The sequence below is a fragment of the Hippopotamus amphibius genome, chromosome 15, assembly GCF_030028045.1.
Source record: "Hippopotamus amphibius kiboko isolate mHipAmp2 chromosome 15, mHipAmp2.hap2, whole genome shotgun sequence".
NCBI classification, from domain to species: Eukaryota; Metazoa; Chordata; class Mammalia; order Artiodactyla; family Hippopotamidae; genus Hippopotamus; species Hippopotamus amphibius.
Window position 1 is genome coordinate 16,816,437 of NC_080200.1, and position 17,551 is coordinate 16,833,987.

General features: G+C 48.2%; 1 protein-coding gene across 1 annotated transcript in view; it reads left to right on the forward strand.

Annotated features, from left to right (window-relative positions):
- CPAMD8 (C3 and PZP like alpha-2-macroglobulin domain containing 8) overlaps positions 1-17,551 on the forward strand; it is a 108,173-nt gene that overhangs the window by 63,496 nt on the left and 27,126 nt on the right. The window contains exons 21-25 of the mRNA XM_057709551.1: positions 431-584; positions 952-1,082; positions 6,623-6,674; positions 12,360-12,658; positions 13,256-13,481. Coding sequence (XP_057565534.1) covers positions 431-584; positions 952-1,082; positions 6,623-6,674; positions 12,360-12,658; positions 13,256-13,481 — 862 coding nt within the window. The remainder of the gene's footprint in view (positions 1-430; positions 585-951; positions 1,083-6,622; positions 6,675-12,359; positions 12,659-13,255; positions 13,482-17,551) is intronic.

Genomic DNA, 17,551 nt, shown 5'->3' on the forward strand with positions numbered 1-17,551 from the left:
TGTGTGCAGTCACGCATTGTGCAATGCCATGCCTGCACACACACACACACACACGTGTGCACACCAAACTCTATTATGACTCATGCGTTGTAGAGGGTTGGAGGAAGTGCCCTGTGGGGCATGCATGTGGAGTGGCATCTCTTATCCCATGCTCGGGGTGGATGGGGCTAGAGAGACAGCCCTTGAATCGACCTTGGTCCCAAGAGGGGAGCTGGACCGGTGAGGGTGTAGGGGGCTGAGGGAAGGAGGGGGGCTCCCATCAGGACGATGGTGAGTAGTTGGTTCTGGTCAGAAAGGGAAAGGGGGACGTCCCAAGGAGAGCGTGGTTTTGGGGGAAGCCTTCCAGGGTGGATGGCATGCAGTGGGTGATGGGCTGTGCTGGGAGGGCGCACAGATGCCGGGTACCATGGATGCTCGCCACCCTTTCCAGGTCTACGTGAAGATCTCCGTTCCCAAGGGCATCCAATTTGTCGGGCATCCTGGCAAACGTCAGTTGACCAAGAAGACGTGTGTGGCCCCCGGGGAGATGGAGCCCACCTGGGTGGTTCTGTCCTTTGGCGACCTGGGTCTTAGCAACATCACAGGTGAGGGTCATCATCTGCTTCTTTGGGCATCTCCCCTCTCCAGGCTACCAGGGGGTCCAGGTGATAAATCCAGGCATGGGTGAAGGGTCGGTGGGGCAGAAGATGAGGTCAAGGGACAAGACAGCTGTGGGGGAAGCAGGCCAGAGGGAGTGATCAAGAGGTAGGGGGCCTCCCCTGGGGGAAGTCAGGCTCTTAAGGTGCCAAACTGATGTAGTGCACATGTGCACACACACACACATCCCCGTGCACGAACGCATACGTGTGCCCACACGCACACCTGGGAAGCCTGGGACAGGGGTGGGGGACGGAACCGCACCGGGTGGGGACCTGTTCTGATCGCCAGCACCGAGTACGCACATCTCCGCAGCGAAAGCCCTGGCTTACAGAGAAACGAGCTGCTGCCGGGATGGGAAGTCGGTCAGACCCCCGGAGGAGAATCACGCAGACAGAAGGGTCCCCATTGGGAGGGATCACATCCGGCGCGGTGTGATGGTTGAGGTAAGCCTACGTCCTCACTCGAGGCACTTGGCCAGGGCCTGATTCCCTCAACGGTGAGGTGGGGGCCGGAATGTGTGGTCCCTTCCCAAGCCAGGGCCAGGGCGGCCCCCATGAGCTCTGCTCTGGGGCTTGGGGCAGGTGACGGGGCTTCCTTGCTGGAAGACGGCGGCATCCACCCCCTTTCTAAGGAGCAGAGCAGACTTTAGTGGAATGACTTGAAACTCACAAGGGCTGCGGGGAAGTGTCCTCCTGACCCCGGGGTTGATTACTTTGGAAGGTGGCGTGCCTCTGTCTCCTGGCTGCCCGTTTGTCATAGGCAATTGTAGGGACTGTGACCGGCATTTGGAGGGTTGTCCTTGGAATTTCCGTGTGGGAAGGACACAGAGCCTCCAGCAGGGGTGCCCAGACCACATCCTGCCCCCCCTGCCCCCAGCTGTGACTCTGGGATCTGCCACTTATGCGTGGGGCCCACAGTGTCTTGTTATTCCGACTACTCCGTAGACCGGGGTGCTCACCCCACCACATGGGGAAGGTCAGGGAATGCACACGGTACCTCACAGTGCTGGGCTTGTAGCAGCAGCGACACCCCATCTTTTTTGGGGCTGCTTGGATGCGTCAGAGCCCAGAGCTCTGGTGAGGCTTCTGTTTAGTGCTGCACGGAGAGCACGCAGCAGCCCCGCTGAAACTCCTCACAGCGGTCCTGCGTCTCTGCCCCTCCGCAGTGGCCCAGCTGCAAACAGCTGTCCTCCCTCCCGGCTGCAGTCCTGGCGGAGCTGAGCACAAATGGTTTCCATCAGCGCCTGGAGTCACACGCACGCTGGGCGGAACTCCTGGAGGTGGATGGGTCATCGCCGCAGCTTTGTTGACGTGACGTGATGGAGTCCTCCGGGACAAGTGTGTCATCGGATGAAGCACGCGATCTCCGTGAGCCAGCACGATGGGATGGCCTCAACAGGAAATGCAGAGACCCCTGGTGACCTTTTGCACAGCCTGAGCACACTTCCTGGACCACAGCCTGCCCTCCCTCAGTCCAAGGAGGTAGCGAGCCCCCCAGAGTGGCCAGCTTGACCTAGAGGCCTGGAGCTTTTGCCTTCTTCCTCCTTCCTAGGGATGTCTGGATGCACAGAGAAGGATTCTCTTATCCTCAAGGCCCTCCTCCTTTTCACGTTGCTCAACAGCGTCGTATGTCTGCAGCATCCTCTGGTCCAGCTCTGTACAGACAGCTCTGGGAGACAGGAGGTGTGATTTAGGCATCAGAAGACTTGAAATCTCAACGCAAAAAAGTGAAGCATGAATTAGAAAAATGGAGTTACGAAACAGGAGGTGCTGGGTGTGTGTCTTCTCCCATCTCATCCCACCACAGAGCTCTGGGTGCATGGGTCGCTCGCTCCATCAGTTATACGATGGACCCTCACCAGACACCACATGCCACCTGCCAGGCAGGAGGCTGAGTACAACACAAAGGCCGTCCATTCCTGAGAGACACGTGGTGGGGAAGCAGGTGATGGCCGAGACGTCACCGGTGCTGTCTCGGGTGGAGAAGGGGCAAACGGCATCCCCCCTGGCTCCCCAGCTGGCCCAGGGGATTGTGACCTTTCACACTTCTGTTGGAAGGCTGAGAGCCTTCAAGCACCCCACGGTGTCTCAGTGAAGTTCACAGGATCGAAGAGGGAGGCCGACGTAATTCAGACCCATGGGGAGAGCCTGGCGGGCATCACAGGAATGAGAGGAGGTCTGCCTCTTGGCCAGGGGTGGGCTCTGGAGTGAGAGCCCTGGGTTCAAACAGGGAACTCCTGGACAGTTAAGTGAGAACGTATGTGGGTGCCTGGTCTGAGTGCTAAAGAAAAGCGTTCTGTTGTTGTCCAGGCATTTATAAAATGGTCAACTGGGGGAACGTGGACATAAACCAGAGACACTCTTTCCATTTTAGGAAGATGTCCATCAGCTGATGAATGGATGAAGGTGGCACAAGGGGATACGGTTACTAAATACCATAGAATATTACTCAGCCATAAAAAGGAATGAAGCACTGATTCATGCCACAGTGTAGATGAACCTTGAAAACATCATGCTGGGGACTTCCTGGGTGGTGCAGTGGTTAAGAACATGCCTGCCAATGCAGGGGACATGGATTTGATCCCTGGTCCAGGAAGATCCCACATGCCACGGAGCAACTAAGCCTGTGCGCCACAACTGTTGAGCCTGTGTGCCACAACTACAGAAGCCTGCACGCCTAGAGCCCATGCGCCACGACATGAGAAGCCACCGCAGTGAGGAACCTGCACACCAAAATGAAGAGTAGCCCCTGCTTGCTGCAACTAGAGAAAGCCCGTGTGCAGCATCGAAGACCCAACGCAGCCAATAAATTAATTAATTAATTAATTAATTAATTTTAAAAAAAGAAAGAAAGGAAACATCATGCTGAGTGAAAGAAGCCAGACACAAAAGGTCACATAGTGTATGATCCCATTTATATGAAATGCCCGGAATAGATAAATCCACAGAACAGACAGGAATGAAGAACTGATCGCTGTGCTATGAGGTTGCAGAAAAGTCCTGCCAGAGGTAATAACAGTGACATCACTCGGGGACCATGTTTTGGCTGGGAGCTGGCTTGAACACAGAGGTGAAAGACACTGGAACCCAGGATCAGCTAAAAGCCAGGGCAGCGTGGAGGAGGGAGGCTGGCACCAGGGTCCCCTTGAGTTGAGCCGGAAGAGGAGACAGGGCTAAGCGGCCACAAGCGGCGCCAGTGGCTGCTTCAGAGGCTATGCTGGGGGTAGGGGGCATGTCTGGGAGGCCCTGGATGATCAGCCAGAGCCAGAGGGCCGTGCTTCGCACCAACAGAAGGGCTCAGATCCTGTCTCTGGATTTGCTTGTCCTGGACATTTCATGTAAATGGAACCATACACCACGTGGCTTTTCCTTTCATGCAGCATGATGTTTTTGAGGTCCGTTTCGGCTGTAGTGTGTGCCAGTGCTTCCTCCCTTTTCACGGTTGTATAATGTTCCCTTGATAGCAGGACCACATTTTGTTTACCCATTCATCCACTCATAGACATCTGGGCTATGAATCATTTTTATGATTGTATAGCTGTCATGGGCTTACAATGGCCAGGCCCTGTCCAGTGGTTCAACCCCTTTTCCAACAAGAGGCTGAGCTGATAGATCGGTGAGGGGGTTGGTGAGGCCCAAGCAAAACCTTGAGGGCTCACCCCGGAACCTGTGGGCTCACCCTGGAACCTGTGGGCTGAGCAGGACGGCCCGTGGGCTCCATATCAGGCCTGCGGGGTGTGAGACAGTCTGGCTGGTGGACAGCTCAGCGTCATCCACAAGGATGTGCTTGGCCTCAGTGCCAGTTTTGCTAAAGGTTCACCAGCAAGGTGCCCAGTGTAGGTGTCAGGCTATGGTTTATGTGGGTGAGGCAGGGCCCCGGGGTTGATAGCAGGAAATGGACATGATCCAGACAGGTGCCTCCTGGACGCAGTACAGACCCAGGATGAGTGAAGCCCATCTGTTTTTATTTTTTACTTAAAAAAAAAATTCTTTTAAATAAATTTATTTATTTATTTATTGGCTGTGTTGGGTCTTCGTTGTTGCACGCGGGCTTTCTCTAGTTGAGGCGAGTGGGGCTGCTCTCCATTGTGGTGTGCGGGCTCCTCATTGTCGTGGCTTCTTGTTGTGGCGCATGAGCTCTAGGTGCGTGGGCTTCAGTAGTCGTGGCACACGGGCTCCATAGTTGTGGCTCATAGGCTCTAGAGTGCAGTCTCAGCAGTTGTGGTGCATGGGTTTAGTTGCTCCACGGCATGTGGGGTCTTCCTGGAGCAGGGATCGAACCTGTGTCCCCTGCATTAGCAGGCGGATTCTTAACCACTGCACCACCTAGGAAGTCCCTTATTTTTTAAAATAAATTTTTATTTATTTTTTACATTTATTTGGCTGTGTCGGGTCTTAGTTGCGGCACGCAGGATCTTTCGTTGTGGCACACAGGCTTCTCTCTAGTTGTGGCACGAGGGCTCAGTAGTTGTGGAGCATGGACTCCAGAGCGCACAGGCTGTTGTTCCACAGCATGTGGGGTCTTAGTTCCCTGGCCAGGGATTGAACCCACGTCCCCTGCACTGGAAGGTGGATTCTTAACCACTGGACCACCAGGGAAGTCCCTGGATGATGGCCATCTTTGCAGCTTCAACAGAGGACTGGGAGTAGGGGTGGGTGGAATGAGGAACGTGAGAAAGTCTAACAAGAGCTGACTGTTCAGTAGCACTGAGAAGACGCCAGGCTCTGTCTGAAATACACCTAACTCTCACATCTTGGTGAGGTCGGTGCCTTCATCACCCCCATCTTAGCGATGACAAATAGAGGCCCAGAGAGGTCAAGTGAGTGGCCCTGGGTCACCCAGCAAGGACTGAGTGTATTAGTCAGGGTTCTCCAGAGAAACAAAGCCAATAGGACATATACATCTCTCTAGGAAGAGATTTATCACAAGCAATTGGCTTACACGATCACGGAGGCGGAGAAGTCCCGCAGTCTACCGTCTGCAAGATTGAAGACCTGAGAACCAGGAGCGTCAAGGACAGAGAAGATTGACGCCGCAACTCAGTCTGGCAGAGAGAGAATTCATCCTTCATGCACCATTTTTTTTTGTATTCGGGCCCTCAGTGGATTTTTTGGGGGTCACGCATGTTGGAGAGGGCCATCTGCATCCCTGTCCACCAATTCAGATGCTGACTCCTTTAAGAGATGCCCTCACAGGCATGCCCAGAAGTAACATTGGGCCAGATATTTAGGCATCCGCTGGCTCACTCAAGCTGACCGATAAAATGAACTCTCACAGTGGGAGAAGCTGGGACCCCAGGAGGCTGCCTGGCTGCAGTGGCCAAGCATTAACTCTTTGAGGTCTGACCTCAGGCAGCCCCAGCTCACCTGTTTGCTGATGCTGCTTAAAGAGATCTGGAAAAGTGAGGCCGTTCTGGTCAGACGAAACCCCACAAGGCATATCGGGTTAAATTCCGGGTGCTCCCTTTTAAGGGAACAAGCCAGCTGCCTTCTATTATTTGGGGGGTGTTGTGGAAGGGGAGGAAGCAGGAGCATGATGGACAGGAGACAAAGGATGCATCGGACTGTGGGACAGAGGCCCTGTCCTTGGCAGACCTGGGTGCCCCCTTCCCAATGCTCTTGGACATTGGAATGGGCCTCAGATCCTGGCACCTGTCGAGTCAGTGTTCTTTGCCCAGAGGGAGAAGCTGGGCCGGGAGCTGGGTAGAAGGGGTGGCCGGGAGGGCAGGATAGGGGTGTGGGAAGGATAATAAGTTCAGGAGTGGTTCGTGAGTTTGTATGACTAGAGCCCGGGGAAAGGGACGTGAGCCTCAGTTTCCCCATCTGGGTGCAGGAGGTAGGTGACCTGGTCCATCTCTGTGCACCTGTGGTCGTGGAATCACCCCCGTGGGATCCAGACTCAGAGCTACTTTCATGGGAGGGCTGCCACCTCCTTGCACTGACTGCGCCCCCATTTCTTGGTTCTCCTCCTTTCTCTGTTTCAGCCTGAAGGAGCCCCCCGGTCATACACCTACAGTGCTTTCTTCTGTCCTAATGGTGAGTCCCCGGGGGCCCCCTGCCAAGGACTTTGGCCCTTACTCCTGCACTCTTGCAGCTTTCCTGCTGCCTAGTGGACACCCATCCTCCCTGGGAGCTGGGGACACAGCAGCAAAGCACTGATATGTCCCAGCTGGGGACAACCACAAGCCAGAGTGAGGACCAGGCATCTGCTGTGCAGGAAGTGAGTACGTATGATGGTAGACTGCAGGCTCCAATAAGAAAAGAGACTGCCATCAGGTGTGGGGCTGTCCTTGGGGCCCCAGGTGAGGAGCCCAGGGTCTGGGGAAGAGGGGTCTTAGGGTCACATCATGGGAAAGCTGTGGGAATGAGGGTGACCCAGAACCCAGGGGCAGCAGAGGAGGATGTGGGAAATTAAGGTGGGTTCTGGATAATGTGAGATCTGGCGTCCACCTTGATCCCCCCTGAAACTGACATTATACCTGCCCATGATCTGTGAACAGGAAATGGGTACAGAGTACCCAGTGGGTGGAGTGGCCAGAGAAAGACCTGTCCACACCTCTGCCTTGGTGGGGTTAGGGCAGTGCTGGGGGAATGTGAGCCTGAGCTGCCTGTGGGAGGGTCTGACCCTTCCCCATCCAGCCCCTCTTCAAGGAGCCCTTCAGCTTGGAGCTTGGGCTGAGCCTGGCACTGGGCGCTCACCTGGCAGGCTTTGCCAAGCGGCAGGGCTGAGGATCTCAGATGGAGTCCCCTGGTGATGCTGATCCTCTAGGTGAACCACCTCCCTGTTCCCAAGACAATCAGCAGGACAGGTCCCCTGACCCCCACAACACACTCTAGACACAGGCTTCCTCTTGACATCCCCTCTCTCTTTTTTTCGGTAAATAGCAATATACCACATATGTTGTGAAAGGATTTTTGACAATGTTACACAAGCAATTCAATGGAGGGTGGAGAACCTTCTCAACAAATGATGCTAGAGCAATTGGACATCCATTGGCAAATACATGAAATTCAACTGAAAGGTCATACCTTATACAAGAATTAACTCAAAATAGAGCATGAACTCACATGTAAAACTATACAACTTTTAGAAAAAAAAATAGGAGAAATCTTTGGGATCTAGGGCTAGGTAAAGAATTCTTAGACATGCTACCAAAAGCATGAACCATAAAAGGGAACACTGATAAATGGACCTCACCCAATGAAAAATGTTTGCTCTGCAAAAGATGTTGTTAGGGGAAGAAATTCAAGCTACTGACTGGAAAAAAAATATTTCCAAACCCAGATCTGACAAAGCACTAGGATCTAGCATATATAAAGAGCTCTTAAAATTTAACAGTAAGTAAAACAAATTAGAAAATGGGCAAAAGAAATAAACATTTCACCAAAGAAGATGTGCAGATGGCAAATAAATGCATGAAAAGGTGCTCAATACTGTTAACCATTAGAGAAATGCACATTGAAATGCAGTGAGTTATCAGTACACACTTACCAGAATGACTAAATAAAAAGTAGTGACAACACCAAAAGATGGCCAAGATGTGGAGACATCGGATCTCTCATACATCACTGGTGGGAATGTAAAGTGGTACAGATGCTGCTGGTGGTTTCTTAAAACAGTTTGGTGGTTTCTTAAAAGACAACATGCCATCAGCATACCCACCAGCAATTACACTCTTAGGCATTTATCCCAGAGACATGAAGACTTACGTTCACACAAAAATCTGTATACAAATGTTCATATCAGCTTTATCTGCAGTAGCCTCCAACTGAAAACAGTCTAGGTGTCCTTCAGTGGGCAAATGGTTAAACAAATTATAGTCCATCCATATCTTAGGATACTATCCAGCGATAAAAAGAAACAAATTATTGACAACATGCAGCAAAATGGATAAAGGGGATTGAGTAAAAAAAAAAAAAATCCTAAAGGGTACATAAATGATTCTGTTTATATGACATTTTTGAAATGACAGCATTTTAGAGATGGTGGTCCTATTAGTGGTCGCTAGGGCAAGGAGAAAGGGTGTGGGTATGGCGATAAAATGGCAACATTTATTTTTCTTCCATAAAATCAAATTGGAGAAATCTGAATGAGGATTGTAACAGTGCCAATATGCTGGTAGTGATACTGTTCTAGAATTTTGTAAGATGTTACCATTGGGGAAACTGGGTCAAGAGTACACATATTTCTCTGTGTTATTTCTTAGAGTCACATATGAATCTATAATTATCTCAGTAAAATTTAAATTAAAAACATTTTTAGAAAAGCAGTGCATGTGTACAAATACCGTATGATTCCACTTATGTGAACTCCCTAGAGTAGTCAAAAGCACAGAGACAGAAAGTAGAGTGGTGGTTGTCAGGGGCTGGGCGGGGGAGGGGTAAAACAGGGGGTTATTGTTTAATGAGCATAGAGCTTCAGTTTTACAAGATGAAAAGAGTTCTTGAGGTGGGTGGTAGCGATGTGTGCACCGTGTGAATGTGTTTAATGCCACTGAACTGTACACTTAAAAATGGTTAAGATGGCAAATTTTACATTGTGTGTATTTTACCATAATTTTAAAAATCAGGAGAAGAAAAAGCAATACCTATGTATTAGAGACAATTTAGAAAGATAGAAAAGACAGAAAGTACCTGCTCTGGTTCATATCCAAAGATGACCTCTTTTGACATTTGTTGTATTCACCTTCAGAGGATAGATTACTGTTTGTTTGTTTAATTAATTAATTAATTAATTTATTGGCTGTGTTGGGTCTTCGTTGCTGCACGTGGGCTTTCTATAGTTGCCAGGAGCGGGGGCTACTCTTTGTTGTGGTGCACAGGCTTCTCATTGCTGTGGCTTCTCTTGTTGCGGAGCACGGGCTCTAGGTGCATGGGTTTCAGTAGTTGTGGCACATGGACTCAATAGTTGTGGCACATGGGCTTAGTTGCTCTTTGGCATGTAGGATCTTCCTGGAGCAGGGATCAAACCCGTGTCCCCTGCATTGCAGGTGGATTCTTAACCACTGCGCCACCAGGGAAGTCCCTACTGTTTGTTTTAGTATAGTCATGACTCATGAGCTATACAATTTTATATCTTTCCTTTCTCACTTAACACATCCTGAGCCTTTTTCCTTGTTATTGTAAAGTCATTATAAATAGCATTTCAGAACATCTTCAGTATGCTCTGTCATATGACTGCTCCAAAATTTGATCATTCTGGAATATTTTGAAACACTATTAGACATTTGCATATAGTTTGTATTCCTCATATCACAATCAACACTAGGCTGAATATATTTGTATACAGTCATCAGTAACATGTTTATTGAGGTATAATTGACAATAAGTTGGATAAATGTTGACATATGTGTACGTATGTGAAGTCATCACCATGATTAAGATAGTGAAGATTTCCATTCACCCTAAAGTCACGTCCCTTTGAAATGTCTCACCCCATCCACTTTTGTCACTAGGGAACCACTGATCTGCTTTTTGTCTTGATAGATTACTTTGCACTTTCTAGAATTTTATATAAATGGAATCATACAGAATGTTCTCTTTTTTGTCTGGCTTCCTTCACTGAGCATAGTAATTTTGAGACTCAACCATATTGTGTGTATCGATAATTCAGTCATTTTAAGGCTGAGTAGGATTCCATTGGATGGATGTGTCACACTTTGTTTATCCATTCACCTGTTGATGGACATTCAGGTTATTTCCAGTTTGTAGCTATTTCAAATAAAGCTACTATGAACATTCATGGACAAATCTTTGTATGGGTGATGTGTTTTCCTTTCTCTTGAAAGCAGTGGAATAGCTAACTCATATAGTAGGTGTAAGTTTAACTTTTTAAGAAATGATCAAACTGTTTCCCAAAGTGGTAGTACTATTTTGCATTCCCACTAGCACTGCATAAGCCAGTTCTACCCCATTCTTACCAACACTTAGTATTGTCTGTTTAATTTTAGCCATTCTAATAGGTGTCTAGTGGTATCTCATTGTGATTTAAATTTGCATTTCCATCATGACTAATGATGTCAAGCATCTTTTCACATGCTTATCTGCCGTTTGTATATCACTTTTTGCGAAGTGTCTTTTAACCTTTTTTATTATTTATATATTTATTTATTAAAGTTATGGACTGCTTCTGCTGATGGATAGCTTCACTGTGTTTTTCTTTTCTTTTCTTTTAATTAATTAATTTATTTGTTGGCTGCATTGGGTCTTTGTTGCTGCTTGTGGGCTTTCTCTAGTTGTGGCGAGCAGGGGCTGCTCTTCCTTGTGGTGCATGGGCTTCTCATTGCGGTGGCTTCTCTGGTTGCGGAGCATTGGCTCTAGGCACATGGGGCTTCGCTAGTTGTGGCTCAAGGGCTCTAGAGCGCAGGTGCAGTAGTTGTGGCGCACGGGTTTAGCTGCTCCACGGCATGTGGGACCTTCCCAGACCAGGGATCGAACCCATGTGCCCTGCATTGGCAGGCAGATTCTTAACCACTGTGCCACCAGGAAAGTCCCCTGACCTTTTTAAAATTGCATTGTTGGGAGTTCCCTGGAGGTCCAGTGGTTGGGATTCGGTGCTTTCATTGCCGTGGTCTGGGTTCAATCCCTGGTTGGGGAACTAAGATCTCACAAGCCACATGGTATGGCTAAAATGAAATAAATAAAATTAAATAAAATAAATTTAAATTATTTGTATTGAGTTTTGAGAATTAAAAAAAATGTTTTCTGGATACAAGTCTTTTATAAGAGAAATGCTTTGCAAAGGTATTTCTCTTAGTCTGTGCCTTGTCTTTTCATTCTCTTCACAGTGTCTTTCAAAGAACAGAAGTTTTTCATTTTAACGGAGCCCAGCTTATCACTTTTTCCTTTTATGGATTACTTTTTGTTGTTGTATCTACTACGTCTTTGCCCAACCCTATGTTTTCTTCTCAAAGTTTTATAGTTTTAGGTTTTATATTTATAAAATGGCTGTGATCCATTTCGAGTTAATTCTTGGAGCCCACACAAGGTGTGGATCAGAATTCTTTTTTCTGCATCTGGAGACCCAGTTGTTCTAGCATCGTTTGTTGAAAAGACTGTTGCTATTGAATTGCTTTTATACCTTTGTTGAAAATCAGTTGCTCACACATGTGTGGGTCCGTTTCTGGACCCCCTAGTCTGTTCCATTGAGCATTTGTCTATGTGGACACCAGTGCTACCCTCTTGTGATTGCTATAGCTTTAGAGTAAGTCTCAGTGTCAGAGTGTGTGAGTCCTTCAACTTGGGTCTTATTTATCAAAGTGGTTTTGGCTCTTCTAGATCCTTTGAGTTTCCATATAAGTTCTGGAATCAGCTTTGCAATTTCTTCAAACGACCCTGCTGGGATTTTGATTGGGACTGCATCAAATCTATAGATCACTTTAGGGAATAAGTAACATCTTCGCAGTGTTAACTTCTGAACCACAAACACGGTCTAGCTCTCCATTGATTTGTGTCTTTAGTTTCAGCAGCATTTTGCAGTTCCCAGCTTACAGGTCTTGCACATCTTCTGTAGGATTTATCTCTGTGAGCATTTCATCTTTTGTGTGCCATTGACAAAGCGGCCATTAAACCAGCTCCATTCCACCATGCTTCCCACAACCTCGTGGGGAGGCACAGTGAGACTGGCCCCCTGAGGTCCCAGTGCTCAGCTCTGGGCATGGGCAGGGGGAGGTGGGATGCTTTGGTGCCTCCTCAACACTCCTTCTCCTTCCCTCCATCCAGAGAGAGTCCACATCTCCACACCCAACAAGTACGAGTTCCAGTATGTGCAGCGGCCACTGTGCCTCACCCGTTTTGATGTGGCCGTGCGAGCCCACAACGATGCCCGTGTGGCCTTGTCCCCGGGGCCCCAGGACACAGCGGGCATGATCGAGATCGTTCTGGGAGGGCACCAGAACACCAGGTCCTGGATTTCCACCGGCAAGATGGGCGAGCCTGTGGCCAGCACACACACGGCCAAGATCCTCTCCTGGGATGAATTCAGAACATTCTGGATCAGCTGGCACAGTGGGCTCATCCAGGCATGGCTGGGCTTGCCTGGGGTGGGCATGGGAAACTCCTAGTCCTCTGACATTTGTTGCTTCCTGTTCTATGTGATGGGGGTTGGGAGGAGAGAGGGGAAACACAAAGCAGCCCTCAATTTGCTCACAGTCTGCTTACAAGAAACAAGTGGTGAGAGCTGTAGCAGGAGAGGTGCTCAGGGATCTGGGAGCTGAAGGGTGATGGGTGGTCAGGGAGAAAGAAAGTGGATATGAACAGATAAAATGGGGAGTGGACTCTTTCTGGGCCAAGCAAAGGAGATATAGAAAAGAAGCAGATGACACAGCTTCCTAGAGGAGGGACATAGCCAAGTGGAGTTTTGAAGTACAAATAGGAGTTTGCCAGACATATGCAAAGATCCAGAGGTTCCAGGGAGCCCAGTGACTTTGGAACCTGCAGATGCCCCACTTGTGTCTCTGTTGGGTGTTTAATGAACAGTGTGGTCTCTAGTTTCTCTCACCTTTGACCCCTCTGAGAACCCTGCCGCAACCCATGAGCATGGCCAAGGCCTCTGACCATGTCTGAGCACAGCTTCATGTTTCCTGCCAGCACCCAGCAGCCTTGGCCTCTTTTTCCAGGTTGGCCATGGTTCAGAGCCATCCAATGAATCTGTCATCATGGCCTGGACCCTCCCCAAGCCACCAGAAGTCCAGTTCATTGGTTTCTCCACTGGCTGGGGTTCTGTGGGCGAGTTCCGAATCTGGAGGAAGGTGGAAGTGGATGAGACCTACAGTGAAGCCTTCACCCTGGGGGTCCCGCACAGCGCCATCCCTGGGTCTGAGCGCGCAGCTGCCTCTATCATAGGTGCGTCTGCCCTGTAGCCTGATTTGGGAAGGACGAGGGCAAGAGCCCAGGGCAAGGGGCAAGTGTCCACTTCAGGCTCAGACTCATACTGGGCTTTGCTGGGGACCTGTGCCTGGGGCCTCCAGCCACACACCCACTCACCTGACAAGCAGCTTCTAGTGCCTTCTCTGAGCTGGATGCTGGGGCCAGACTCAGAGATGACCTCAGACCTGCCCTTCAGGGTCTCCTAGTCTGGCTGAGGAGGCAGGCCCTTGCCCTGTGTGGGGTGCCTCTGGGGGATGGGTGGTGAACTCCATGAGGACAGTGTGTGTGCAGTGATGTACAAGAAGGCTGAAAGGCCAGGTGAAGTTAGCCAGGTATGGGGTGGAGTGCAGGGGTTCCGGGGGTCCAGGCAGGTGAGAGGGGCAGGATCATTTAAAACATTTAGAGCATTTACTGAGCAGGGGTAAGAGACTGTGGCCAGCAGCCTTTTGGGCTGTGGATTGTTTCCTGTAGCCTAGGCACAGGAGTGGAAAATGGGGACGGTGTGATCCACCTAGTGCTGGGAGTTGGAAGAGTGGGGAGAGGGTGAGAGGCCAGGGAAAGGTAGACAGGCCTGAGGAGGGGGTGTTGGGTCTCTCTGACATCAGAGGATGGAAGCCCTGGGGCCTGGGCATGTTGGTGGTTGTGACCACATCAGAAGATATTGGAGTCTTTGACTTCTGAGACATGAGATCAAGTCAAATATGGCCTTGGGGATGAGTGGCCCTGATGGAGGTGAGGGTTGTAGAGGAGAAGGCAGATGGACAGGGACAGAGAGGAGGTGAAAGCAGGGACCTGTGTGCCAGTCACTGTCATCAGCACAGTGGGATGGAAGGGTGGAGAAGAAGCTGGAAAACCCAGAGGAGGATGATGAGAAAGTAGCCAGGTAGACCCTGCTGCAGAAGGAGGCTGCAGGAGCAGTGGTAGCCTCAGTTGGGGCAGGAGGAAAGGCCAAGGAAGGAAGGGAGGTGCAATCAGGGGACACTGGGGATTCTTGAGGGCCCATTAGCAATGTTTGGGGCATAGAGGCCAGGGAGAGGAAGACAGTACTGAAGGGATGAGAGCACAGTAGGTCAGAAATAAGGGAGAAAAAAAAGAACTTTTAAAAACATACCAACATCATTAACCCCTTATGAGCTTCCCCTCATCCATTGCTCCCACATCTAAGGGTCACAGCCACCAGCAACCTTCTTCCTGTGCCTCGTATGTCCCTCTGCTCCACTCCGGTGCAACAGCTCGGCAAGCCCCAGGATACCTCCCTTTGATGACAGCCCTTCCTCCAGGTCTGTCCACCCTTTGCAGCCTCCCTTCCCCACCCCTGGCCAGCACTGGAACTCATGGGAAAAAAAGGAGAGAGAGAAGAAAGATGGCGGCGAAGTAGAAGGGCACGGACTGCATCCCTCCCCACAGATGCATCAGGAATACACCAAAAGACACAATAATTCCCACAGAGGACCAGCTGAACACCAGCAAATGACCTCAGACACCAGAAAGGACCACAAAGATCCTGACATAACTGGGACAAGCAACCTCTGAAGTCTGGACTACTCCATCAGAAGTCAAGTAGGAGGCTCTGGTGAGGGAGCACTGAATACAGGATGCTAGACTACTAGGGAGTCCTCAGACACAGGGAAGATTAACTGCAGAGAACTCTCACAGAGCCCTGTATCAGACTCTAAACTCGGCTTCGTCTGACTGTCTGCAACTGCCAGTGCTGGACACCTCACACCACACTACAAACAAGACAGGAACACAAACCCACCCATCAGCACACAGACTACCTGTAGCCATTTTAACCTCACAGATACCCTAAAACACACCACCTGACACAGGCCTTCTCATCAGAGAGAAAAGACACAGAGCCACACACCTGAAAGCAGACATCAGAAACCCCCACCAGGAAGCCTACTCAAGACACTGGACAAACCCCACCACAGGAGGCAGAGGGCAGAAACAAAAGGAATTACTACTAGGCAGCATAGGAAAAGGAGACAGGAAATCCTATAAGTCAGACAAAATGAGAAAACAAAGAAACACCATGCAGGCAAAGGAGCAGAAAAAAACCCACAAGATCAAATAAATGAAGAGGAAATAGGAAAATTGCCTGGAAAAGAATCCAGAGTAATGATAGTAAAGATGATCCAAAATCTTGATAACAAAATACGGAAAATACAATAAATAGTTAATAAGGACTCAGAAGAACTAAAGAGCAAACAAAGAGTAATGCACAACAAAATAACCAAAATTAAAAATACTCTAGATGGTATAAAGAGCAGAATAACTGAAGCAGAAGAACGAATAAGTGAATTGGAAGATAGAATGGGGGAAATAACTGCCACAGAGCAGGAAAGAGAAAAAAGAATAACAGGAATGGAAGACAGTCTCAGAGACCTTGGTGACAACATTAAGCACACCAACATTTGAATCATAGGTGTCCCAGAAGAAGAAGAAGAAGAAAAGAAAGGTTCTGAGAAAATGTTTGACAAGGTTATAGTGGAAAACTTCCCCAACATGGGAAAGGAAATAATTAAGCAAGTCCAAGAAGCGCAGAGAGTCCCATACAGAATAAACCCAAGGAGAAATATACCAAGGCACATATTAATCAAACTAATGAAAATGAAACACAAAGAAAAAATATTAAAAGCAGCAAGAGAAAAGCAACAAATAACATATAAGGGAAAACCCATAAGGATAACAGCTGATCTTGCTGCAGAAACTTTGCAGGCCAGAAGGGAATGGCAGGATATACTGAAAATCCTGAAAGAAAAGAAAAACCTACAGCTATGAATACTCTACCCAGCAAGAATCTCATTCAGATTTGATGGAGAAATCAAAAGCTTTACAGACAAGCAAAAGTTAAGAGAATTCAGCACCACCAAACCAGGCTTACACAATTGCTAAAGGAACTTTTCTAAGCAAGAAACACAAGAGAAGGAAAAGACCTACAAAAACAAACCCAAAACAATTAAGAAAATGGTAATAGGAATACACATGTCAATAATCACCTGAAATGTAAATGGATTAAATGCTCCAACCAAAAGATACAGCCTGGCTGAATGGATACAAAAGCAAGACCTGTCTATATGCTGCCTACAAGAAACCACCTTCAGGCCAAGGGACACATAGACTGAAAGTAAAGGGATGGAAAAAGGTATTCCATGCAAATGGAAGTCAGAAGAAAGCTGCAGTAGCAATACTCATATCAGACACATTAGACTTTAAGGTAAAGACTATTACAAGAGACAAGGAAGGACACTCCATAATGATCAAGGGATCCATCCAAGAAGAACATATAACAATTGTAAATATCTAAGCCCCCAACATAGGAGCACCTCAATACATAAGGCAAATGCTAACAGCCACAAAAGGGGACATTGACAGTAACACAATAATAGTAGGAGACTTTAATACCCCACTTACATCAATGGACAGATCGTCCAAACAGAAAATAAATAAGGACACACAAGCTTTAAATGACACACGAGATCATCTCGACTTCATTGATGTTAACAGGACATTCCATCCAAAAGCTACAGAATACACTTTCTTCTCAAGTGCACACGGAACATTCTCCAGGATAGATCACATCTTGGGTCACAAATCGAGCCTTGGTAAATTCAAGAAAATTGAAATCATATCAAGCATCTTCTCTGACCACAATGCCATGAGACTAGATATCAATTACAGGAAAAAAATCTGTAAAAAATACAAACACATGGAGGCTAAACAATATGCTATTAAGCAACCAAGAAATCACTAAAGAAATCAAAGAGGAAATCAAAAAATATCTAGAAACCAATGACAATGAAAACCCAACAACCCAAAACCTAAGGGATGCAGCAAAAGCAGTCCTAAGAGGGATGTTTATAGCAACACAGTCCTACCTCAAGAAACAAGAAAAATATCAAATAAACAACCTAACCTTACAACTAAAACAATCAGAGAAAGAAGAACAAAAAAAACCCCAAAGTGAGCAGAAGGAAAGAAATCATAAAGATCAGATCAGAAATAAATGAAAAAGAAATGAAGGAAACAACAGCAAAGATCAA